The 27,633-nt window shown below is 44.7% G+C and overlaps 1 protein-coding gene across 1 annotated transcript in view; it reads left to right on the plus strand.

The window, feature by feature from the left end:
- Window positions 1-27,633, plus strand: part of RPS6KA6 (ribosomal protein S6 kinase A6) — a 626,385-nt gene that overhangs the window by 514,973 nt on the left and 83,779 nt on the right. Inside the window, exon 18 of the mRNA XM_085607823.1 lies at window positions 10,430-10,591. Within this exon, the coding sequence (XP_085463949.1) occupies window positions 10,430-10,591 (162 nt within the window). The remainder of the gene's footprint in view (window positions 1-10,429; window positions 10,592-27,633) is intronic.

Genomic DNA, 27,633 nt, shown 5'->3' on the forward strand with positions numbered 1-27,633 from the left:
CCTACATGAACCCTGATCTTGATTTATTGCATACCACAGAAAATGTATGAAGCAGCTCTGTGCTTGATAGTTATTGCTGTGTTTGTGAGGTCTTGCCAGCCTTCCCGTATGCACCCTCCTGTAGAATGATCCCCAAACATCCCTGCCCTTCCTCGTTCAAATGGGTGGAGATAATGTACAGCTCTCCATATTTTGATAGCTCTCCCTGTTTCATCAGTTGCTTTGTTACTTTAAAAAAAAAAACAGCACAGGTTTGTCATCTACTTGAAGGTGATTGTTAACATTTTCAATGGTGTGTGTATGCAAGGGGTGGTTACTGGAAAAAGGGTCTATCAGAAGGGGGGGGGAGTAGGAGAGTCTATCCAGGAATGTTACATAGAATCCTGCGTCGCAAGGGATGGGCACACCCATTCAGCCAAAGGCCTATGAATATTTTGGAGATCTGAAAGTTTGAGGGGCACCTTGACCATTATTTTGTGTTACACGACTGAGTCTGCCCTTGAGTGAGAAACTGTCAGAGTGGTCTCACAGGCCGAAAGAGGGGTATCCCTCTCTCTGCCAGTGTGCGAGAGAGGGATATAACTGCTGTCCAAATAACTGTTTAGTGTGGGGAGGTCTGCGCTGTTTCTGCCTCTGTTCTCTATATGAGGGATGCTTTCATTGTTGCTGCCACCTTGGGCCCATTTTCCTCAGAACAAGGGAGATGCACTGCTGCCAGCTATTCCTTACCGTTTATTAGTGTGAGAGAGACTTGTACTCTTGCTGCCATTGTGTGTGTGTGTGTGTTATTAGTGTGAGAGAGACTTGTACTCTTGCTGCCATTGTGTGTGTGTTTGTGTGAGAGAGACTTGTACTGTGTGTGTGTGTGTGTGCGTGCGTGTGTGTGTGTGTGTGTGTGTGTGTGTGTGTGTGTGTGTACATTCTTACAAACAATACTCTGCTGCAAAACATATTGTAGCTTTTCTTTGTTTCTAATGTTCCAAAAAGGTTCCCATGCGGCTGAAATAGGGTTAAATAGGTGCAACAGTGGCACTGTACCTTAGATGATGGTCTGACTACAGGAAAGTGCTCCCCTCCTTGCAGATGAAGTGGGAACAGGCCCTAAAAGAGGGTCATTATATTTTCTGAAAAAGCAGGTGGGGAACCTTAGTCCTCTACTATAATTGCTTGATACTTTCGAATGCTTATGTATGGATCATCCCAGCCCTGATGAAAGCCGGTTACCTAATAGGGCAGATAAAAGCATTGAAACATGTGGACTTATCTTCCAGTGGATGTATGATACATTAATTTCAGTTAGAATCCATATAAAACTATTTTTAACCATACACATTCAATAAAATGAAATCATCCTATGGGTATGCCCTGAGATATTTTTACAAAAAAAATCTGGATCCCAGCTTCTATCCAGATGAGAATTTATCACAAGCTCTCAACAGTGGTTGAGTCCATCCATGTTTTACCTACCTACCCGTATGAGAAGAAGACACCAGTGGTGAAGCATCTCGCTGTAAATGGTGGGTGAGGTCTCTTCTATATAATTTTTTATATGTATGATGTATTGGGGGACTGAACAATAGGTCAGTCCCTGGTAAAGAGCCCAAAAATCTTTATGTAAAAGAAGTGTGATAATTATGGAGCATGTATGTAGGATTTTACCCTATGCCCTTTCTTTATCCCCATTGATGTGTTAAAATAAAGTTAACACTGCCAATCTCACATTTATTAGAGGAGTTTGAGCAATCATTTTCATTATGTTAAAGGCTACGTTGTCTTTGTGAATGCTTGGCTTTTTGGTCAGGACTATCCCACAGCACAATGTATATTATCTCTTAGCTAACCAGTACCTAAATTTCAAAAGATTAAGTAGTGCATACACAAATTAGCTTTGTTCGCCATAAGTTGGCAGGGTATGCTCAGACGTGAGTCCCTTGCTCACTTTGCCACTGGATTAAAGCAAGCCTGGCTGAAGACGGCTGAAATGCCAGAAACCGGTCCTAGGAAGCTTGTTTCCGGTCCAGGGAAGGCATGGCTTGGCAGTTCGGGCTGGACTGTTCCCATGAGGCACAGGGTCAGACTGATTTGCATATGGCCATGTCTGAACTGGGGTGGCAGAGTGGGCTAAAGAACGGTGATGGATCAAACCCAGATCTGTTGACTGGGTGTGAGTGTTTGATTGGTTCTGATGCTCCGTCCATCACCACCCCCTTTTGTACCGCTTTGTTCGCCATAAGTTGGCAGGGTATGCTCAGACGTGAGTCCCTTGCTCACTTTGCCACTGGATTAAAGCAAGCCTGGCTGAAGACGTCTGAAATACCAGAAACCGGTCCTAGGAAGCTTGTTTCCGGTCCAGGGAAGGAATGGCTAGGCAGTTCGGGCCGGACTGTTCCCATGAGGCACAGGGTCAGACTGATTTGCATATGGCCGTGTCTGAACTGGGGTGGCAGAGTGGGCTAAAGAACGGTGATGGATCAAACCCAGATCTGTTGACTGGGTGTGAATGTTTGATTGGTTCTGATGCTCCGTCCATCACCACCCCCTTTTGTAGCGCTTTGTTTGCCATAAGTTGGCAGGGTATGCTCAGACGTGAGTCCCTAGCTCACTTTGCCACTGGATTAAAGCAAGCCTGGCTGAAGACGGCTGAAATGCCAGAAACCGGTCCTAGGAAGCTTGTTTCCGGTCCAGGGAAGGCATGGCTTGTCAGTTCGGGCTGGACTGTTCCCATGAGGCACAGGGTCAGAGTGATTTGCATATGGCCATGTCTGAACTGGGGTGGCAGAGTGGGCTAAAGAACGGTGATGGATCAAACCCAGATCTGTTGACTGGGTGTGAGTGTTTGATTGGTTCTGATGCTCCGTCCATCACCACCCCCTTTTGTACCGCTTTGTTCGCCATAAGTTGGCAGGGTATGCTCAGACGTGAGTCCCTTGCTCACTTTGCCACTGGATTAAAGCAAGCCTGGCTGAAGATGGCTGAAATGCCAGAAACCGGTCCTAGGAAGCTTGTTTCCGGTCCAGGGAAGGCATGGCTTGGCAGTTCGGGCTGGACTGTTCCCATGAGGCACAGGGTCAGACTGATTTGCATATGGCCATGTCTGAACTGGGGTGGCAGAGTGGGCTAAAGAACGGTGATGGATCAAACCCAGATCTGTTGACTGGGTGTGAGTGTTTGATTGGTTCTGATGCGCCATCCATCACCACCCCCTTTTGTACCGCTACACAAATTAGCAGGCATAGTCGACCAGCTATGCACCGCAACCAACCTGTAAATCTAATGTTACTTCATCGACGTTATCTGTTTTGGCCTTCAGTAAAATTATTTGCAGCTAACCAGTTGACTTTCTGAGACCAATTTGACCACAACACTTATTTATGCTAGGTTATATTATATAGCATTTATACAAGTGCTATGCTCACTGAAGTTTCTTGGCACTATTGAGAAAGAAAAAATGCTAAAAAGTGGCCAAGCAATCTGAATGGCTTCTTAAACTATTTACTTTTTTTGTTAGGTGAGTTAAGGTTGTTGGACATCACAATGCAATCATTAAGTGGTCCTGGTGGAGCCTATTACAGATAACATGGCAGGCAGTACCAATTTATACGTAAACAGTGTACACTCAGGGAAAGACATTCTCTTGTAAGAGATGATTCACATGCAGAAGTAAGATGGGACTGGGAAGAGGGAACCTGAGCCCTTCTATGATAATCCACGGTATCTCTTCCAGTGACCCCAAACCTTTTTAGATTTCCTAGGGTATTCCATGCTTCATAAATAAATTTTTTAACATGCATCCTCCATACCATAGGGAAGATCCATTCCCCAATCTTTCGACGTCAACACCACCCCAGGCCTCAGCAACATCTCGACTTGACACTCGGGCCCAAATCTTAAAACAGTTTTGAAGGGGAAATGTCATCTCAAATGCCCTGCAGTATAGTGCCTGGCTTCTTTTCCATTGATATCTAGGTGATTGTGGCCAAAGTATTGCCAACCTTGCAATGAATGGGCGTAGTTTAGAGCAGTGGTTCTTAATCAGTGTTCCCTAGAAACCCAGGGGATCTGCAGAGCACACTCATCGGGCCCTCAACTGTTTTCTTAAATTTTATAATATTAAAATTAATGAATCGAAATTAATAAAGTATATACAAATAAAGAAGCAAAATTGAAAGTGTAAAAAACATCTTAAATTGAATGTGAATTAAACAAAACATTTAAATATTTGAGCATTTGTTTTGTGTGTACTTGTTTTTGTATTTTTGTTTATTATTTTAGATCATAAAAATTCCATAGGCTGGGAGTCCCCGGCTTCCAATCATGACTTAGTGGGGGTCTCCAGATTACAGTAATTCAGTTCAGGCCACAGAAGTCAAAAGTTAGGATCTTCTGGTTGAGAGCACATCCAAATCGTGTGCTAGATAGCCTGACCTGCCTGCAATTTTTTACGTATAAATCCCTGTCAGCCAAACACTTTTTTAACATCTTAATGTACATTTCCAGAAATTCAACATGGTAACAACTGAAGTAGGTTTTATTTCACTCGCGTCCCTAGGGAACAAAAGATTCTCAAAGCAAATTGTTGTTATCAATGCCTACAGAATGATCTTTGCACATGGTGTCAAATAAACATGAGGTGTCGCGATCCTGACCTTTTTTCCTCGAACATTCCATAGAACAGAGCTCACCCCTGCGTGTCAGCATTTTGTACACTTTATAGGGAGGAGGGTCAGTAACAGTCCCTAGTCCCATTATTTCAGCTCAGCCAAACCAAAGTTAAACAATTGTGTTTGGGAGTAATAAAGCCTATGTAACATTTTACTTTACTCCAGCATAATCCCTGCCCTTATAGCCACAGCACAGGGTGATACCCGGCCTGCTCCCACTCCCAGTCATTGAGCTCCTTAGCGCCATCATATGATTGATCAGCAATTTGTCGTCCAATAAAATGCCTCTTTTGGGGGGTTATTGTTGGAAATCGGGACCTGTTTGCAGTGTCCCTCCACTTTTTACCCCATTTTAGACCCCTGAAAGCCTGTTTTTCTGACTCTGAGTGCCCTGGCTCTGCTCTGGGCAGACCCGGGGCCAGTGCTTTGTTGGAAACACCCCCTGCTATGTTGAACACAGAGTGAAAACACACACTTATATTAAGCTACACTATGTGTTACTATACACCTATGATTGGCATGATCTGCCCTATAAGTCCCTAGTAGATAAAAGGGCAAGGAGAATTAAAACTACCTTTAAGTCCCTAGTGTATGATAGGGCATGGCAGTTTAGAGGCCAGCAGCCTTTTATGTGCTTGCATGTATATACTGCTGAGAGCCTGAGGTTATTTTAAAAAAAAGCCCTGTGTTACAGCACTGCTTTTAAATATAAATTGTACCCAAACTCGACTTAAGTGTGATACACTACAATATTTTGAAATTTTCGGTACCTGGGTCTCCCCATGTATCCATGTGGTGGGTGGGAGGGGGGTCATGTCATTATACAGAGGGCCCTATAAAAGATGTTTTAAATGCCCTAGGGATAGAGAAAATGCACATTTCACTTTCACCATTGTAGAAAAGTGCCTCCCCAAATCGACTTTGGGGCTAGGAGCGGCGTGGAGTGATGCTCTACACTCTGTTTGCATATTCAGGACCCTTAACCCCCCCCCCCCCCCCTCCCCCCCAGGTGCCCCAGGGGAGGGGGGTCAGGTAGCTATAAGCAGGGCCTTTAAAAAAATGTTTTATATGTTCTAGTGATCAAGAAATTGCCAATTTCACTTTCCCCATTGCAGATACCTAGTCCCTTAGGATAAGATTGCAATAGTTTGTGAACGTATAACTATCGCAAAGAATTAAACCAACATCCCATTCAAGGACTAGGGAGAATGTTATTGATAAATCCAAAAATATGCTATTGTTGAATTTATCCTAAAGTATATAGAAAATAAGTTATAAGACTTTCTTATCTGCAAATCAAAATTAAGCCTTCCTGCCCTCTTCCCTTATTGGTAAGAGGTATCTGGATTAGCCAGGCTGCTTTGATGAAGTGTTAAGTGGCTCACCCATGGAGAGGCTGTCTGGTGGAGAGAGCTCTGCTACACCGGAATGCCAGAGCAGGGAGAAGGGTTCATAAAGCATGAAGCTTCAAAAGAGAAATAGGACAGGCAGCGCATACCAGGTCCAACTACCTGCTGCCCCTCTGACCCAGCCAGATGTCAGGCTTAAGACAGGAATTTACAGATGGTAGGGGGAGTAGAGATCTGGAAATGAGCCATATTGGAGGTTAGTTTTACTAGTTATTTCTCCTCTGCTATCTGGGAGAAGCGTATGCCATACTTTAGAGGTAGTGGTCATGCTCTGGGGTGTTGGCTTGCACCTCATTGGGCAGGAGTGCTCTCCTGATTGACCCCAGAGAACACTGAATAAATATGTGAGAGGAGCAGAGCCTTTCAGATCTGCTCCATGAAACTAAGAGAAGGATTGCCAAGCTGAAAACTTGATTTGCACCACCAAGCCCTGCATTCTCACTGACTGCACCTGCTGCATTATCTGGAAATACAGCCCTTTGGATGTACCTTGCTTCAAGAGTAAGAGACTGGACTCTCTGCATGCTACAGGTTAACAGAGCTCACCTGAATAATTGCCACCAATAATCCCCTGCCTGGAGTGTGTCTAGTGGATTTGTAAGGGTTTTGTCCAGGTGCATTATGGTCCCAATTTTTCAAGGACTTAGAATTTTGGAGCAACTTTGGAAAAAAAGCTCCATAAGGGGACCGACTCAACCACGAGAGCCAAGCTGGCCACCTTCAACCGCGAGCCAGCCTGACCTGCTGGTCCGTGCCACTGAAAAGCTCCAGTGGTCCGACTTCCGGAGTTTGACCAGTCAGGAGCTCCTTGAAAAGCAAGCCAGCGAACCCTCACTGAATCCTGACTGGTGAACAGCATCAAGGGGCCCCAACTGAAAAAACTCCAGAAATGTTCCTAAGTCTGAAGGTAACAATTCGTTCGAGTCCTACCGCATGGGATATCCGAGCAGGGCCCCATCAGGGTGGGCCTGAAACTTTTTGTTTCTCCTGGTCCAGCGCGTCCAGATGTCCCAGAGTGGCGCCTTAGGTTTCTAAGTGCTATATTGTATTACATCTTTAAAAATTCATATCTCCGGTTCCCTGCATTGGATTGTTGTCATTTTAAAGATACAAATATTTCCTATTGTTATAAATTGGTTTGGGGTATTTATTGTGTGTTTTGTCTTAATTATTTACTTAATTTGTGTTTTTAAATGCTTTACATACCTGTCTCCTCTAAGTTAAGCCTGACTGCTCACAGCCAAGCTACCCAGGGCTGAGCATGGGAATAATTTATTGAGACCTGTGCTGAGCCCTAGACTGTGTTAGTGGCCGTGTTGCCAGTGGTAGAGGCATATCTACCACTACCAATAACCTGCTTTCGAACAGGAAGAAAGTCTGTGTTTTAGTGATGAGCCATGCTGCAAAACAGTTCTACCTGATACATGCAGATGTTTGTGTTTGTAGATGTATTAAATTCATCCACTTCAAAGTCTCGCTGGATTTGCGCAGATCATTTGAATGGTTTCATCCATACAAATTGTCTAGAAACGTAATCCCAATCATATACCATTTGCGAAAGCCTGGCAGGCATATGAACTCATTCAGCACATCACCCATCTGTAACTGAATATACCTAGTGAATAATCCTTGCCATTCCAGTTTAATAAATGAACCACAGTACAGTTTTGAGGGATGGGTCACCCTACCGCATCTACACAGCGCTGCCAGGTGACTGGTGTTGCCTAGCACTTTTGTTCACTCTAGGAGCCAATATCTGCTAATGACAAGTATCCACTCTGCTAAGTAATATTAGATACAGCTGGGTGGGCAATGGCCTTTATATGCTCACCGATGAAGTATGGCTTCAGCTATACTGGGGGCACCTTTGTTCTACTACAGAGAGCAAAGTGCATCATCAGTCTTCCTAAAGGGTCTAAGGTACTCAGTAACGATTGTTCCGTTTTATTCAAATCAGCATAGGTAGCACCAACATTTTGTACATTGCTGCTCGGCCTCGAAGAGAGACTACTATTTGTATGATGAGTAACAGATTCAGTGTACTCCATGTAGCTAGGCAGACTTCTGGGGTTCACTCTAGTTGTCCGTCCTGACATAACATTTGATTGGTTGCTCTAATTTAAATATCCTGTCAACCTACAGAAGAAATTTTAGAGCACTTTAGCTAGGACTTATGGTTTTATATTTAAAAGTGATATCGCACTGCACAATCCGTTTTGGGCTTCTCTGTCTTGCAGATAAGAGTAAAAGTTGCTGCCCTCAGGTTCCACAGCAAAACATAATCCAATCTGTCTTGTTTCTTACTTAGAAAATCCATTACCAGCCAGTTTCCAAGATAGCCTTAAAGTTGGCAGGGCAGCAGCCGCCAACAAACTATTTAGTCAGCCTAGGAATAAAAGAGACAATTTAAAATTATGGGTGAATGGGAATTCTCTGTTCGAAGATCCAAGTGTGCAAACCTTTATGTTAGAATAGGAGGGAATTCAGCTGAGCTGAGCTGTGGGCAAGGTGTCCAGTCACAGAGAGTGCTCTATTGACAAAGATGGATCAGCAAGGTAGTTCTGTGGGCCACATTAAGTTGTCGGTCAGAAAGCAAACTGATTGACTCCTTGTCAGAATCAGTTCCAACCGACTCTCGTTTGGCGTCTCCAACTGACTGATTACGATGCTGCCAAACTCCGCTCAGAAAGTCTCCCATTGACTTCAATGGGAGCCTGTGTTCCAACCGACAACGCAGGCTCCCATTGAAAAAAGAGGTGGTTGCGGAAAACCCTGTGGTGAGCAACCCATGGTGCCTGCCACACTATGCAAAGTTTGAAAGAGAAGTCCCATGGGTATCCCCATGGCCCCAAACCAGAGGCCTCAGAATGAAGGGGGGCCTGCTACGGGCCCCCAAAGTCAGTTTCCGACAGCCTTTTCGTGTCGGACAGACCGAGTCAGGAAGGCTGTCAGAATCTAGCTTTGTAATACGTCGGTTAGAAACACGGTCCGTAGAACTGTACGATTCATCTCCGACTGACTCGGAGTTTCAAAATGCAGGTCGGAACCGATTCAGACTGAACGAACAGTGTGCTTTCCGACCAAGTAAATTGTAATCATAGGTTCCGACACCATTTCGGCGAATCTGACTGCAGTTCGGAGCCTTTCCGACTGACATCGTAATGAGGCCCTTTGTGTTTTTTCATAGCTAATGCAGAATTCGCAGTCATTGGCAAGAGCTTTTTGTGCCATTTGCATATTGTTTGTGGCACATTCTGATACATCGACACTCCTTTGTTCTGACAGGCAACAAACCCAGTTTACATTGTTTGGCAGTAGTTACAATTTAATTAATATAGACTTTCAGTTTGAAAGGATATTTATATTCCAAATATTTTTGATGGCATAGTTTGTTTTCTTGTTATGTTACCTTGTGCAAGCCCCTTGGACCTGATGTAACGTTGGGCAAGTTGCAAGCTATTGTGTGAAAAGTGCACTCAATGTTTTCCACCTGCTCATCATTTTGCGATGTGGCTGATATACCAGCCACGTTGCAAAATTTTATTTGTAGGTCACAAAACATCCTATGTCTTGAAGGTTAATGAGGCAGGAAGCACTTTGCAATCCCCCGTGAATGGCTGCAAACTCGGTGATGGAGGCCTGCAAAGGACAACAGACTTCCAACCCTGCATTTGAATACCTGGCTTGAATTTATTTTTCTCTTTTCAAAGCAGCTAATTTTCCCTAAAAACATTTAATCGGGGAACATATTTATGCATATCTGCGGCCCTCAAGGGCTCCTCACAGGATTGTCAAAGGGGATGCTGTTGCAGCTTCCCCATGTCAATCTGTTACCACTCTAACTCAGTTGGTAACTCATAAATGGTTTGCAACTTCAAATTACTACAATTACAATTACTGCCTCCAATTGCAAAGAGGGGACACCCCTTTCACGTCCCATCCTATTAGTGATTTGGAAAAGGTTGCAAAAGCTTTTTATCAGTAGGAAAGACTTTCTCAACCCTTTAAAAGGAGTTTGTTCATTGTAAAAAGGTAATTTGCTCTCGCACATCTAGTAATTTTGCAATTAATCTGCGGGTTTGCGACCACACATTAAATTTGTACATCAAGCCACTTGTTTGATATCAAGGCTGTGATATACTCTGAAAAGTATGGCCTCCCTCCACCTTTCTGTACATTCAGAATCCCTTTGCAGCATCTTTAGAGCAGCAGTGAGAAATGTGTTCACGACTACAAAGTTGTTTTCTGTCTGCTTTCAATACTAGGACTTTTGTGTGTTGTTTTTTTATCGTAATAAACACTAAATCACATCAGACTCGAAATCAGAATTATTTCATGTTTTTTTAAAATCCTTTTTAGGTAGTTCATCGTGACTTGAAGCCAAGTAATATTTTGTATATGGATGACTCCAGCAATGCTGATTCTATACGAATTTGTGATTTTGGATTCGCAAAGCAGCTTCGAGGGGAAAATGGACTTCTTTTGACTCCTTGCTACACTGCCAACTTTGTAGCACCTGAGGTAATACGTTATATTTGTAAAATCCATTAGCAAAAACTGTATTCCACAGCATTGTTACTGTTATGGTAGGGAGGTGCACCAACAAAAGCCCAGACAGCAAACTTGTCCCATTTCAGCTCTCCTCATCTCTTACTGTCAAGTGGGCTTCTTTCCAGACTCTGTTGGTTGATACCTTTGCCTGCATGTAACTGCAAACTCAACATTCTAAATCAGCCTTCATTACATTCCACTCTAACACTTAAGGTGCAGCTCTACGGGAAGTCCATCAGGGGCCAAAAGGGGTCCAGCATTGCTAACTCGCAAGACACTACATCTCCAACTTTGTTACATAAAAAAATTACAATATATATATATATATATATATATATATATATATATATATATATATATATATATATATATATATATATAATTGCCTACTGTAGATATAGTTAGGACCAAGTTACCATAGGAAAATCGCAACATTCTATTCCCAATAACTTTGGCGCCAATTGACGAATCTTCGTGAAATTTTCAAAACTCATGGCCTGGTCTGCTCCTATCCTGAAAGTTTCGGGGTGATTCGGCAAGCAGGGGCCGAGAAAAAAGGGGGGTCCCAAAACGTGTTTTCTCCATGCAATTTTCCATAGGAATCTTTAGACACGGCTACAGCCCCAGGTAGAATCGAGGCACAAGAAAAGAGAAAAACAAACGCGCAAAACACGAAAAGGGGGCAGGGTAGAAACACCCTGACCCCCTAGGCCTGCTTAGGGGGTCCCACAACGACCCCCAGAGCCCAAAAACTTTTTTTATTATTAAATCGCAGGATGCGCGCTGGATCCACGGATCCGGCCCCCCCAAAAAAAAATGAAGTGCGGGCTTTCATTTAAATAAAGCCCCTGGGTGGGCCAGGTCCCGGGGGCAGAAAAACAAAAGTGTTGGGGGGCCCCAATCCCCCCACACTGCCCTGGGGGCCGCCACCCCCCAGGGCTTTGCACAATGATTTGCGGGGGGCACACGGCCCCCCCTGCAGCCCAGGAGACCGCCACCCCCCCAGGGCTTTGATTTTTTTTTTTTAGGTGGGGGCATCCAAGCCCCCGCAACCCCTGGGACCGCCACCCCCGGGGCTTGTTTTAAAAAAAAATATTAACTACCTGTGTGGGGAGCTCGAACCCCCCACATGCCCCGGGGACGTACCCACTAGCTACCTCCAGTAAGCGCCACTGCGCTGCGTTGCAGAGAGGTGGTCCAGGCCGTGCTCCATTTTATACCTCTCTGCGCAGCTCTGTGGCACTTACTGGAGGTACCTAGTGGGCTAGTTGGACCCTAGGGAACCTCAGGATTCAAGGGGACTTAATCTCCCAACTTAAAACGGCCACAGGGTGTGTTTACACAGTGGTGAAGTGAGGGGACGGGGCCTGAGGTGACGTGTGCAAACACGCCCTGTGGCGGGTTTTAAGTTGGGGAAATAATTCCCCTTCAATCCGGAGGGCTCCTGGGGGCCAACTAGCCCACCAGGTGCTTCCAGTAAGCGCCACTGCGCTGCGTTGCAGAGAGGTGGTCTACGCCGTGCCCCTTTTTACACCTCTCTGCAACGCAGCTCTGTGGCGCTTACTGGAGGTACAAAACACAAGATGATGGACTGAATGTTGCACATTGGAAACACATTCACCCCCAGTCACAGATCTGGGTTTAATCCATCGTTATTCTGCTTACCACGCCACCCCAGTTCAGACATGGCCATGTGCAAATCAGTCTTGACCCTGTGCCTCATGGGAAAAGTCCAGCCCGAACTGCCAAGCCATGTCTTCCCTGGACCGGAATCAAGCATCTTAGGACCGGTTTCGGGGTTTCACCCCTCTTCAGCCTAGATAGCTTACTGGAGGTACCTAATGGGCTAGTTGGACCCCAGGGACCCTCAGGATTCAAGGGGACTTTATCCCCCAACTTAAAACGCCCACAGGGCGTGTTTGCACACATGTCACCTCAGGCTCCCCCCCTTCACCAGTGTGCAAACGCACCCCATGGTGCATTTTAAGAGGTAATTTTAATCCCCCTGCCCTATTATGTACTAGGGGCTTACAGAGGAGGTCATGCTAATCACAGGGGTACCCCAATGCATAGTGTTCCCTAGTGTATGTCGGTGTTTTCACTGTATTCTAAGTGTCTTTTAGCATACCACTGGCTCTAGGCCTGGTTAGCCAGAGTCAGTTAACACCACTACCCGTCTGAAAAAGTTGTGGGCACAGGATGATTTTGTAACAAGGCCTCTTTCTGCTCCTCTGTTGGTTCTTTCTACACATGTCTTGCTTCTTCCTGCACTTTTTTTCGCCTTTGAAGACTTCTGTTGCTTCTTTCTGCATTTCTTTTGCTTTTTTCTCTGCGTTTTTTCTTCTTTCTTCACATGTCCTACCTCTGTAGGCATAGTTAGAAACTAGCATTTAAAAACCTTAGACATTCACAGAAAAAACCATAGGTTTCAGGCACGTTATAGTTAGAAATTAGCATTTAAAAAACCTTCGAAATTCACTGAAAAAAACCATAGGTTTTCAGGGGCGTTATAGTTAGTTGGACATTTCACTCGTACAAAACCATAGAAATTCACCCGTTATAGTTAGTTCAGCTAACTATAACTCGCGCGCCCGCAATGCACTGCTGATGACGTCACATATTACATCACTCATGACATGGTCAGTGACATCTCTCATGACATCACTGATGACATCTCAAATGACATCACTGATGACATCATTGATTACATCATCCGCGTGATAGAGTGGCAGACCTCCTCTCACCCTGATATAACCTTTGCTACTATTGCTGAATGAGTGGATGTGTGTGTAGATCTTAGAATTACTGAATAGGTGTGTTGTAACTGGTATTGGTGTGTCCATTGTTTTGAAAATGTTAGTTTTTATTTTTGAGTGTGTGTATCAAAGGTTATATCAGGGTGAGAGGAGGTCTGCCACTCTATCACGCGGATGATGTAATCAATGATGTCATCAGTGATGTCATTTGAGATGTCATCAGTGATGTCATGAGAGATGTCACTGACCATGTCATGAGTGATGTAATATGTGACGTCATCAGCAGTGCATTGCGGGCGCGCGAGTTATAGTTAGCTGAAATATGAATTTTATGGTCAATTGTGTCCCCTATCTTAGACCCCAACGGCTCCATGTATATGCTACACGTACATGTATGTTCCCTCCAGTTCCAGTTATGAAGACGCAAATACATGTGCGTCCACCGTCAACATGTCCTCTTTCAGATCCGCCATGAATGAGTCGGATATTCCGTTCCTAAATATGAAAGGCCACCGACTTTATGTGGTTCACTTTCCACGTTTTACAGTTCAGGCGAGTAGGCCCTGAATTCTGCCATCAAGCCTTTTCCTGCCTTCTGCCTCTGAAAGCTCCAGTCCGAGCCCGCATCTGTATCCATGAACTTTGTCCTACTCCCTGCGCGGCGAACGGTGCCTGATCCGGCCTGTTGCCTGCCAAAAACTGTATTTCACCTTCAAGATTATCTGCTCCGCTCCTCATCCGATGCATTCCTGTCTAGTAGTTTAGGTAAACATTCTTCCAGCTACCGAGGCAAGGGCCAGGCCTCACTGTCCTCATGCAAGTAATTCCTAGCCCCTGTTACTATGGAGGATTCCTGCCCCCTCGCATCTCATGTAGACACTTAGACGCTTGTACACGCACTAACAGTCAGTATAGAATAGGATCTGTCCGAGAAGACCTTTCCTTCCAGATAATATAGTTCCTTAAACACAAGATATCAGATATGATTTAGGACTAGGTTGTCCTGACACCCCAGACTTCTGTCTCCACATGTAGGGCTAAATGTCAAGTCCCCTCCACCCTCTAGTTGCACGTCAATCACACGTCATGCGGCTGCGCACGCATCTCTGCCAAATATTTCTGCTGACATTGCAGGATTCTCTTATGGATCCACCCACCTGTGACATCATGTTTAATGACGTTTCTAGTTTACGCCTATGTTTACGCCTTTTTACATTACGTATGTGTATTATTATCTATATTATCAGCTGTTACGCCTCCTGCATCTGTCTTAATGTAATGCTTTTCATATAAATATCTTTACTTGTCAAAAATGTATTGCCTTCCCTTCCTGAACCCTCGTGGTGATGGAATTTGATGCCTATGGTTCGAACCATAATTCCTTGTAAGGAATAAAGCCTTTCAGAACCTCTAATACCACGGATTCTGCCTCTTATTTTTACTGAGTTATTCTTACTAGACTTTACCGCATAAAAAATAGTACAGGTAATTAAATATTTACCACATAAATTGGCGCCCGAATAGGGACACTTTCTTATCTCACGCGCCGGAGGTGCGTTGCAGGCCCGGTCTCCTGCCACAGCCGGACGGACAACAACGCGTACCCGCAGGATTTCCTGTATCTCCCTCCGGCCAGGCGGGAGCGACTGAGGCTGCGATCAACACCCAGACGAGGCGGTGAGAAGTGCGAAGTATCCCGACCAGAGCCTAGCTGAGAGAGCAAGATCCGAGGTATACAGAGGCCCACCAGGTTCCGAAGTTCCGAGTCAAGTCGAGTCCAGTCCGGTCCAGTTCAGTTCAGTTCCGAGGCCTTCCGTTCCGTGCTACCCGGTGAGTACCGTTGCCGGGGAGGCATTTAGACGTGCACATTAGGTTGTGCCGGTCAAGACGGGTTTGGGTACACAAATCCGGTCTGCACTGTTTCAGCAGTGTATATGTACTGTTTAGCAGTATATCTAAGTATGTCTTGCATATAATTCAGTATTCTCTAGTGTTAGTATTATGTCAGTAACTAGTTTCCTATTAGTTATCATTGTTCGTTAACTGTTAAATGTTAAATGTTTTAATACGTTCTACATATTGTGGTGTGAATGATTGTTCATTATTGTGTTTATTGTATTAAGTGTGTTCAAGAATAAGTAATAAGGTCTAAAAATGCCACTCTTTTCAAAATTAAGACAGATGATCAAAACCAGAAAAGGGGTACTCGAAGAAGCTGTTCCCATTCCACCTAGGGACACTCCAGGGTACTTTATGTATCATAAGCATGGCCTAGATGCCGTATTATTTCTTGATTTATGGGTGGACTACACCAAAGATTTACCAGAAAGTCAGAGGTGGCCCGCAGCTGGGACCTGGGATGCAGATTGCATCATGAGAGTAGAAGAAGAATTATGGAAAAAGAAAGCCAGACAGTCACAGAAAGATGCCGTTGAGTTATGGCGTAAAGAATCGCATAGGCGCACAGAGAAAGCGCTCAGACTGGAAGAGAAAAGTAGAGAGAATTCGAATAAAGCCCGAGAAAATATATTAATTGAGGAAGGTACCCGAGTAAAAGCAGAACAAGTAGACAGACAAAGAAACACCCTTATGAATGGTATGTATCCTCTTCTGGCCGAAGGGTTACCTCAGGCCACCCCGGAAATACCGAAAGACTTGACACCTCCATTACTCCCGATAAAAGCACATCCCAAAACAGCAAAAGATGTTTTCCTTTCTTCCTATTTAGATGATGTAGCTCCTGAATATGCTAATGTTCCGCCACACACACCGTCTACCGATGGTGCTCAACGCCAAGATCATCCGTCTGTATCCCCGCAACAACAAACTCCTATGCACATTCCCACAGGTCCATCTGTTTCTACCGCTTTTCCCACATCTACAGTTTCTATCTTACATCCAACAAATGCTTTCGTGCCTAGCACCTCAGACGGTGCGACAGGAGGAACGACAGAAATTTTTGCCACGCCACCCCGAGGAAATAAATTATCCCTTAGAGATTTAGCATACGAACGTACACCCCAACTAGCAACTTCCGACATGTTTAAAGAGCATCTAGTGGATTGTAGATATGATCCTGTGCCCGGTAGACGGGACGGTATGCTACTGTCATCACTACGTATACGACGAGCTTCAAGGTATTTAGCGACGCTACCAGGAATGGTGGCACATTTAGATAATATATATCACTTTGTCCAATCAGGGCGAGGCCCTGAAAGTATTGACGAAGCCATGGAATACCAGAAAGTGGATGTACAGAGACAACTGTTACGCTTCTTCATAAACTGTGTGATCAGAAACCAAGACAGACCTGAGGTAGAGCAGAAGGAAATACAAGTACTTACCAGATGGGGTCAGAATATATCAGAAGGGAAACACGATAAACAGACATGTATAGTAGTTATGTGCCGAAAGATCCGCAAAGAAATAGAACGAATACATAAAGAAAGATTAGAGGCAGACAAAACTGAATCAGAAGGAGAGGAGGAGGAAGAATCAGAAATGCCCACAGGACAATTAGAAACGATAGCTTATGTAGGTAGGGGAAGACCTTGTAACAATATCCGATACTTTAATGATCCAATACGTCCGATACGTCCAGAATGTAACAGACATTTTCAAGCCCCTATGTTAAATATAAGGTCTCCTGAACACCTATTCCAAGCTGCTGATAAACTACTCCGAGACCGAAAGGGGTACCATATGCTCGATTCCATGGATGAACAAGAATTAGCCAGGTCAGCAGTACAATGGGCTGACAATCCCGGCAAATACAGTGATGATGCACTAGCACACACGTTTCTGAACCTTACCCCAGACGAACAGCGTTTAGCTGGTATATACATGATTCAACACCTCCTTACATTATATAAAAGCCAACACTCCGATCCTGGACCCCTACCTGACATATTGACAGAATTACTCACTGTTAGACCTGGCATCTTTGGCGTGGTTACCCCTGACTTTTTGCCTCTACCTCCTGTATTTTTTGATGCTATGCTGGATTTCGATTTTGCTGGTTTAGATGCTTTGGGCACTTTGCCACTGCTGATCAGTGTCAAAGTGCAAGAGCTCCCTTGGTAAATTATTGTGTTGATTGGTTATCCATGATTGGTATATTTGTTTCACCTGTTAGCCCCTAGTAAAGTGCACTGCGTGTGCCAGGGCTGGTGATTCAAATGCTACTAGTGGGCTGCAGCACTGATTGTGCCACCCACAGGAGTAGCGCTAAAATGATGTCTTAGGCCTGCTTGCAGTGCCTATGTGCAGTCCAGGACTGCCATGTCGACCTGGCCAGTGCACCCACTGACCAGGCCTTATCCTTCCCTTTCTGTACATGTCAGGCATCCCTATGGTGGCCCTAGGTACCCCCCTGGGCTGGGTGCAGTGTATCTGAAAGGTAGGGCATGTACTGAGGTGTGTAACATGCCCTGGTAGTGAATTACAGCCATTTTCGTTTTTCACTGCTGAGAGGCTATCTTGCCCATAGGATAGAATGGGGAAGGCTGTTTACATGCCTATCTTCCCATAAGGGCAAGATAGAAAATCCAAGTTTGGTATCTCTGTGTTCAGAATTTAATCATACATCTTTTTAGCAAGATGGTTTTTAAATTCACTGTGTGAGAATAGCACTTTTTAGAAAGTAGCTATTCTCCTGTTTAACCTTCCTGTGTGCCTGTGTGCTGGTTGGCTGACTGGTGTCAGGTGATGTGCTAGGTGGCTCCAGGAGCCTGGATGAGTCAGCAGCAGGGTGAATAGGGAGATCTGCTTTAGATGGGTGGGAGGAGTAGTCCCTGGGTCTGAATAGGGCTGCCCCTGACAAACACAAAGCTGGCTCCACCCCCTGCTGGCCAGGCTGAGGACTCTGCCTCTGCTGGCACAAAGAAGGCTCCACCTCCTGCTGAGCGTCTAACGACCCTGCCCCTCACTCTGAAAGGAACCAGGTGCTCCAGAGCAGAGCACACCCAGGAACCGGTTTGAGCAGGGGAATCCCCCCACTGAAACACAAGAGACAAAGACTTGGAGGGGTATAAGAAGAGGACCCCAGACACCTAAAACTTTAGATCACTTTGGAACTAAGAAGAAACCTCTGCCAAGGAGAAAGCTGGAAGAAACTGAAGAGGAGAAGACTGCCTGCTTGCTGTTTTGCTGTGCTGCCAAGGAGAGGGGAAGGACTTTGCTGTGTCCCCTTCTTTTGATTCTGATCTCCAAGGGCCTGAGAAGAGCTGGCTCCCTGTTAAGAAGTCCCAGGAACAAAAGGACTTCACCACCAGCTCCCCTGGAACTCTGCTGAGAGAGTTCTGACCTGCCTTGGAGTGCTTGCCCAGTCTTGGGGCTTCAGGAGGTCGTTTTGCTGTGTTGAGGGAGCTGGGAAGCAGAAGCGTGAACAAGAGTGACTGGTACCCAACGCATCATCCGATTGCGTGTCGCAAGACGAGAGTGCGTGGAAAATTTCATCGCGGCACCATCGCAACACGCAGGGTCTCCGCATCGCCGAGTGCGTCGAGCATCGTCCCGAAGCGTGAAGCTTCCTGCCATTGCGAGGGTTGTCGCAGAACCAGTTTGCGGGCCGCACCACTGCCGGTGCGTGAAAAGTCTCCAATCGCTGCGTGCGTCGACGCAGAGTCCCGTTCCGTGGCGCATCGAGAGTTGCGGCGCCGGAAGGCAACGCTGCGCCACGCATCGCACCACATCGAAGAGTGTCGCATCGAACCTGTGCGTGAAGCTTCCCCCTAAGAAACCTACGCAACGAAAGCCAAAGGTATCGCATCCTCCCCCTACAGATCGGAGCCGGCGCATCCACCTCTGCTGCGTGAAGCAGGGCTGCTGCAAAGCCTCCCCAGGATCTCAGGAGCATCGCATCGCCTTTGCCATCTTCCTTGTTATAGCTTTTGGGAACCTTATCGCAACTACAGGTACTGTTGGGCACGAAAGTGTCGCATTTTGTGCATTGAGAGTCGCATTGTGCAGGACACTGACTTTTACATCCTGGAGTACTTTCTGCAAACTCTTGAACTATCTTTAAAGTAACCTTTTTGAATTATATGTTGGTTTGTCTGTAGTATTTGGTCTTGTGAAGTTTTAAGTAAAGATACATTATTTTTCTAAAACTGGTGTGGAGTAAATCTGTGGTGTTTTCACTGTGTTACTGTGAGTGTTGGTACAAATACTTTACACATTGCCTTTGATAGCCTAGACTGCTCAGGCCAAGCTACCTAGAGGGTGAGCAGGGGTTATCTTAACAGTGTATCCCCCTTTCCCTGACTAGAAGCAAGGGTCCCTACTTGGACAGTGGTACCTACCCTGCCAACTAGAGACCCCCAGATCTAACACTCACGAATAAATGGAGAGGTGCAGGTACTGATTTAATTAAAGAAATTCTAGAAATTCGAAACCAGTATATAGTTTTCGTATGCCCAGAACATGTTCCAGTTCCCACTATGGGAAGAAAAATGTATCACATAGATAGACAGAATCCCTTACGCGAAGTACACACAATCAGAGGTGAAGATAATACCTTTAAACGCGTGTTTGTGTACGCGCCCATAACTAAAATTGAATTATTAGAGATGAAGAAAGTAGTACCTAGCCATGACAAAGACCCAGCAGGTTTCCACCGTGAGATAAAAGACATGTTACTCATGGGAGAGTATACTTACCCGGACATTATGAAAATATTAAAAGTCCTATTACCCGCCGGTATTTACGAGAAACTCAAAGAAAAGGAATGGGAGGTGGGAGACCAAAAGATAGATTGGACAGTATTAGAAAACGAAGAAAAGGCCCGAGCTGCAGGTTCAGGGCTTGGGGAAAGGACTACAGCATTACCAGGATTATTAGTGCAGGTACTACCACGTTTATTAACTACGAAAAAGGAAGACTGGGGTGCAATCTCAGCCTGTAAACAAAAACAAGATAAAGACACTAGTGATTTCTATTCCCGATTTGAAAAATGTTTTGGTATTAATAGTGGCATAAAAGCAAGTAGTGAGTCATATCCACATCTGTTTGTGACAAAATTAGTTGAAAACTCCCTACCGCAAGTTAAGAATAGAGTATTGAAATTCGAGAGTACCTGGCAAGGTAACACCCCGTCACAGATGTTACAGATGTTACAATATCATCACAATAGAATTAGAGAGGAACAAGAACATGAACAAAGACGTATGAAAGACACGAAAATGAAAATGCTTGTGGCTCAGTCAGTTCCAGCTGACAGTCATAGAAAGGGTACGACACAGTCCAGTGATCCAGTAGGTCCTGTAAAAGGGACATGCAACTATTGTAAACAACAAGGTCATTATATACACGATTGTGCAGTTCTGAAACATAATATCGCCACGGGTAAAACCCAGGAAAGACCACGGCCACCTAGACAGGATCAGAACCAACAACAAATCCCTCAGCATACACAATCGAGGCCAGCTCCGCAACAGGCAGCTCCACAACAGACCGTAGCAACACCACAAGCGCAGCCTATTGCTGCAACACAAGCAACGACACAACAGATGTACCAGTACGCACAAACTGATTATCCCGATTATCAGCGATACACATGAAATAGCCTAGAGAGGGAAGTTGGCTTAACCCTTATCGAGGTTCCTGTAGATCAAGAGGGACCTTATGTACATAGTGAACTATTAGGGGAGGACAGAAAGTTTTTACTTGATACAGGGGCAAGCAGAACAACTATACGACGCAGTGAAGTTCCAGGGGCACCCCTCTCAGGCTCACAGAATATTTCCCTTGGATTCTCAGGAAAGCCTATCATTAATGAAGTATCGCAACCCCTTCTGCTTACGGTTGGTCCATTGACACGAACTACAGATTTATTGCTTACTAAATCATGTCCAGAAAACTTGTTAGGTATAAAAACATTGAAGGCTCTAGGAGCTGTAATATGTTGTTCTCCGGAAGGAGTGCGACTCTTTTTGCGTGACTTTAAGGGTCACTACGTGTCTAGAGACATGGATCACCGGTTGCAGAATTTACCTACACATTTATGGGCACAAGGCCCTACTGATGTTGGTTGCATGAACATAACACCATATCGAGTCACACTAAAAGCAGGAGTGGTACTACCACGAATGCGACAATACAAGTTACCACCAGATGCTGTTGTGGCTTTGCTGCAAATCATTGACGAGCTCATTGCACAAGGAGTGGTTGTGGAAACCGACTCCAATGTATGTAATTCCCCGATAATTCCGATCCTTAAAAGAACGGATCCAAAGGCACCACCAGTATATCGATTAGTTATTGATCTGCGCGAATTAAATAAATGTATTGTACCACAATACCCTGTGGTCCCAGATATCTCTTCATTATTGACAGCTATTGATTCAGAAGCAACGTTCTTTACTGTAATTGATCTCAAGAATGCCTTCTTTAGCGTCCCAATAGATCCGGAAAGTCAATATTTGTTCGGATTCAGTTTAAATGGACGAAGTTTTAAATTCACACGCGCACCTCAAGGATTCACAGAAAGCCCCAGCATCTATAGCCAAGCACTGAAACGAGAACTTGACAGTATCCACATGCCAGTTAACACTGCCCTGCTTCAATATGTCGATGATCTGCTGATCACCGCACGAAGCCAACCTGAATGTGAAAAAGCATCACTGACCGTTTTACATTTCTTAGCCAACAAGGGGCACAAAGTGTCCCCTTCTAAGCTGCAATTCTGTGTCCAGCAAGTTGTTTACCTTGGGCACTTGCTGTCCAAATGGGGGAGACATCTTACACCCGACCGCATCCAGTTAATTGCTAACATGCCACCACCCAAGACACAAAAGGAGGTGCGGGCTTTTATAGGCCTCACTTCATACTGTAGGCAGTGGATCCCTCAATATGCATTTCTAGCAAAACCACTCATTCAGTTGACTACACAGGAGGCAGCCACATCGACTGTCCTCCCTTGGACTCAAGAACATACACATGCCTTTGAAAGCTTAAAGAAAGCTTTATGCCAAGCACCTGTTTTAGCAACACCATGTTACAGTAAGCCTTTTACACTCTTTGTTACAGAACGTAAAGGTACTGCCTTGTCAGTACTCACTCAGGAACAAGCAGGATCACACAAACCATGTGCTTATTTTTCTAGTACATTGGATCCCGTAGCTCAGGCTCTTCCTGCGTGCCTGAAATCAGTGGCAGCAACAGCTTTAGCAATCAGACAAAGCGATGCCATAGTATTAGGACATCAATTGACAGTACATGTACCACACGCAGTAGAGGTTCTCTTGAACCGCACACAAACACAACACTTGACTATAGCAAGACTCACCGGTTATGAATTAACATTGTTTCAGCCACACATAGAAATCAGACGTTGTAATACATTAAACCCTGCCACACTTTTGCCAGTAAACGGAACAGATCTATTGGCACATGATTGTATTGAAGTCATTACTATCACGACGAAACCCAGACAAGATTTGACAGATATCCCTTTATCAGATCCGGACCTAACATTATATGTAGATGGTTCATGTATGAGAACAAGTACAGGAGAATTAGTGGCCGCTTACGCAGTCACAACAGACACTGAAGTCATTGAAACCAATTGTATTAACACTCTGTCAGCTCAAGCAGCAGAGCTCATCGCTCTGACACAAGCCTGTATTCAAGCCAAAAATAAGAAAGTCAACATATACACAGATTCACGTTATGCATTCGGAGTCGTCCATGACTTCGGCGTACTGTGGCGAGAGAGAGGTTATTTAACTTCTCACGGTACCCACATCCAACACGGTCCCCTTATTCAAGCTCTGTTAGATGCAATACATCTGCCTACTGCAATATCGATTATGAAATGCAAGGCCCATACGAAAGTTACCGATATCATTTCCCAGGGTAACGACCTAGCTGACAGAACAGCTAAACAGACTGCTCAGAGCCAGACTCATACAACTGACACGACAAAGACAATAGTTCCGACACCAACACATTGCATGACAGTTAAGGATCCCGCCCTTGATGTAATTGACATACAGACACATGCTACACCAGAAGAAATAAAGAGATGGACCGAATTAGGAGGGATCCAAACGGATCAAGGATGGATGACGAAGGGAAAATCTATATGGTTTCTTCCCGACTCCATGGTTCAAGTCATCATTAACACAATACATAGTCCAGCGCACCTAGGAGAAAAAGCTATGCTAGACAGCATTCAACACATTTGGTTCAACAAACACTTGCGAGCAGCAGCCAAACAGAAAGTACGTACTTGTATGATATGTTGTCAGTTTAACCCAGGTAAAAGCATTCCTGTAGAGCAGGGTGGATTTCAACCTCCCGATCACCCTTTTGAAGTCCTCCAGATGGATTATATCCAGATGGAACGATGTCGAGGATTCAAATATGTCCTCGTAGTTGTATGCGCTCTTTCCCGGTGGACAGAGGCGTATCCCGTTTCAGATTACACTGCCCCGACTACTGCCAAACAGCTAGTTCGAGAATTCTTCCCACGATACGGTTTACCACGTGTTGTATATTCAGATAACGGCCAGCCATTCTCATCCGAACTAATGAAACACGTTTCACTTCTGTTAGGTTATCAATGGAAATTTCACTGTGTCCGACATCCCGAGGCAGCAGGTCTCGTGGAACGTCATAATCAAACTCTGAAAATTAGATTGTCCAAAGTATGCAGAGAAAAAGGTGTCGATTGGATAGTAGCCTTACCAGTCGCGCTCTTTTACATGAGAATGGTAGCACATTCTCGAACAGGGCTATCCCCGTATGAGGTGATCTTCGGTAGACCACCAAATATGTGGGGGACGCCTATACCTCGTAAAATCACTGATGTTGACTGTAATATGCTGACAGATTACCTGGCTTCTTTGATGTCTGCACTACAATCTTGTCGTTCACAGGTAGCTGCAGCTTTTCCCGATAACACTGAGGTGAAGCCCCATGACGTGGTTCCAGGTGACCTGGTTCTTGTGAGGAATTTCGACCGGAAGACCCAGCTGGAGCCCAGGTGGCAGTCGCCCAGGCTCGTCTTGCTGACCACAAGGACAGCCGTGAAGATTGAGGGACGTAAAGGGTGGTTGCACTCGAGCCATATCAAAAAATTTTATGGACTACCGTCCGATGTGAACACTCAGCCCTGCGTTCCCTCACAGACAGACTCAAAGCTCCCCTTGGTTGAAAGGACTGAGAACGAACTCTATAAACTGAAACTGAGGTCTAGCAAGTCAGACAATTTGATTGTTTAAGTCCTCTCCAAGGTGAATCGGTTGAATTTGTCTCTGACATGTATCCTCTAGACCGAAATAGAGAGAGAAATAGACAGATACAGCTTAAAAAACATGCGTACTGTAAATCACTTCGTAGTCACTGCATAGTGACATTATTAATTATGTTTTTTCTAAGTCTTCTGATCATCATTTCTAGTGTATTGCTACATATGTATTACCCTATTTCTAAGCATGTTTACAATGCTACTGCTGAACATTCTTTTAGCGAATTACCTCCGCATGAGTTGTCTTATAGATTTGCGCTGCGCAACAACACTTTTATTAGTATGTTACATCATTCCCATCAGACCAACAATGCTACCAATTGTTGGATATGTGGCCGACTCCCTCCCTATCAGAACTATAAGGGAGTTTTGCCTCTCTTTCCGTATCCGTTCACACACAATGGCTCCTGTGGAGCATGGTTTAGTTTGATTAATTCCCTAGATTCAAATTCCGTAGTTTATCAAGACAACTGGGTATGGGGAAACCTGAACCTAGTTTTGCTTAAAGTCTGCTACCCTAACAAGGAGGGACTTCCCAAAAGAACAGGAACTGATCTAGAAAATGAAGTATATGGATTAGGTAACTTTACACTTAATCTTATGATCCTGAATATTGAATCCGAAGCTACACCGATCTTGCCCGCTATGTCAGTATTTCCAGTTAGAGGCGAATTATGTGTAAGAAAGAATGGTTCCATACACATGGGCCATAGTAAATGCACCACTGTGATAAAATTCAGTGATCAAGGCAAGTCTACATTCAGAGCTTCTCGTCATTCCTACTTCATATGTGGCCAGACTGCATATATACGTTTACCTCTAGATTGGGATGGTACCTGTTACATAGCATTCCTTCTGCCACCTGTTTTCCTAGCCCCTCCTGACTATCACAGAAATACCCATTTAGTACACAATAGACAGCAGAGAGATCTCCCGATTGTCGATTACACTGAAACGGCATGGGAGCAATACACAGATTTCAATAAAGGTTTCTTTCCCTATATAGGTACAGTCACTAATAGTAAACTGATACGTAGATTAACTAGAACCCTTGAAGCAGTAGTGAATGAGACTACTTCCGCCCTAGGCAACTTAACAGAGGAGCAGTCTGCGATGCGGATTGTTGTGCTTCAAAATCGTCTTGTCCTTGACGTCATCCTGGCCAATAGGGGCGGAGCTTGTAGAGTCATCGGATCAAGTTGCTGTGTTTTCATACCAGAAAACTCGCCGTCAGTATATAAAGCCATAACTCGCCTCCATAAGATTATAAGCCAGATACACCAGAGTCCAGGCACCTGGACTTGGTCCGGTTGGTTCTGGAGCGTGTTGTCAGCCTGGGGATGGAGGATCCTATCCTTCCTAGGTATTGGCTTTCTCATACTATTCAGTTGCTGCTTATGTCTACAATGTGGGCCAGCGATTTGTGGTTTGTGTGCCACATCGTGTATTCCACATCCAAGTTTTCATTCGAGATCCCGGAAGAAGAAAGAAGAACAAATGATGCTATATGAACAGATTGATGGATTGATGAAGATCGATATGGCCTGAGGGTCCGTAGGGGACAAGGAGGGAATGAGGAAATATGAATTTTATGGTCAATTGTGTCCCCTATCTTAGACCCCAACGGCTCCATGTATATGCTACACGTACATGTATGTTCCCTCCAGTTCCAGTTATGAAGACGCAAATACATGTGCGTCCACCGTCAACATGTCCTCTTTCAGATCCGCCATGAATGAGTCGGATATTCCGTTCCTAAATATGAAAGGCCACCGACTTTATGTGGTTCACTTTCCACGTTTTACAGTTCAGGCGAGTAGGCCCTGAATTCTGCCATCAAGCCTTTTCCTGCCTTCTGCCTCTGAAAGCTCCAGTCCGAGCCCGCATCTGTATCCATGAACTTTGTCCTACTCCCTGCGCGGCGAACGGTGCCTGATCCGGCCTGTTGCCTGCCAAAAACTGTATTTCACCTTCAAGATTATCTGCTCCGCTCCTCATCCGATGCATTCCTGTCTAGTAGTTTAGGTAAACATTCTTCCAGCTACCGAGCAAAGGGCCAGGCCTCACTGTCCTCATGCAAGTAATTCCTAGCCCCTGTTACTATGGAGGATTCCTGCCCCCTCGCATCTCATGTAGACACTTAGACGCTTGTACACGCACTAACAGTCAGTATAGAATAGGATCTGTCCGAGAAGACCTTTCCTTCCAGATAATATAGTTCCTTAAACACAAGATATCAGATATGATTTAGGACTAGGTTGTCCTGACACCCCAGACTTCTGTCTCCACATGTAGGGCTAAATGTCAAGTCCCCTCCACCCTCTAGTTGCACGTCAATCACACGTCATGCGGCTGCGCACGCATCTCTGCCAAATATTTCTGCTGACATTGCAGGATTCTCTTATGGATCCACCCACCTGTGACATCATGTTTAATGACGTTTCTAGTTTACGCCTATGTTTACGCCTTTTTACATTACGTATGTGTATTATTATCTATATTATCAGCTGTTACGCCTCCTGCATCTGTCTTAATGTAATGCTTTTCATATAAATATCTTTACTTGTCAATAATGTATTGCCTTCCCTTCCTGAACCCTCGTGGTGATGGAATTTGATGCCTATGGTTCGAACCATAATTCCTTGTAAGGAATAAAGCCTTTCAGAACCTCTAATACCACGGATTCTGCCTCTTATTTTTACTGAGTTATTCTTACTAGACTTTACCGCATAAAAAATAGTACAGGTAATTAAATATTTACCACAGTGAGAGGAGGTCTGCCTCTCTATCACAGTGATGTCATGAGTGATGTCACTGACCATGTCATGAGTGATGTAATATGTGACATTACCAGCAGTGCATTTTGAGGGTGAGAGTTATAGTTAGCTGAACTAATTATAACGGGGAATTTCTCTGGTTTTGTACGAGTGAAATGTTCAACTAACTATAATGCCCCTGAAACCTATGTTTTTTTCAGGGAATATATATAAGTACTAAAATTGGGT

The sequence above is a fragment of the Triturus cristatus genome, chromosome 5_2, assembly GCF_964204655.1.
Source record: "Triturus cristatus chromosome 5_2, aTriCri1.1, whole genome shotgun sequence".
In the NCBI taxonomy this organism is placed as follows: domain Eukaryota; kingdom Metazoa; phylum Chordata; class Amphibia; order Caudata; family Salamandridae; genus Triturus; species Triturus cristatus.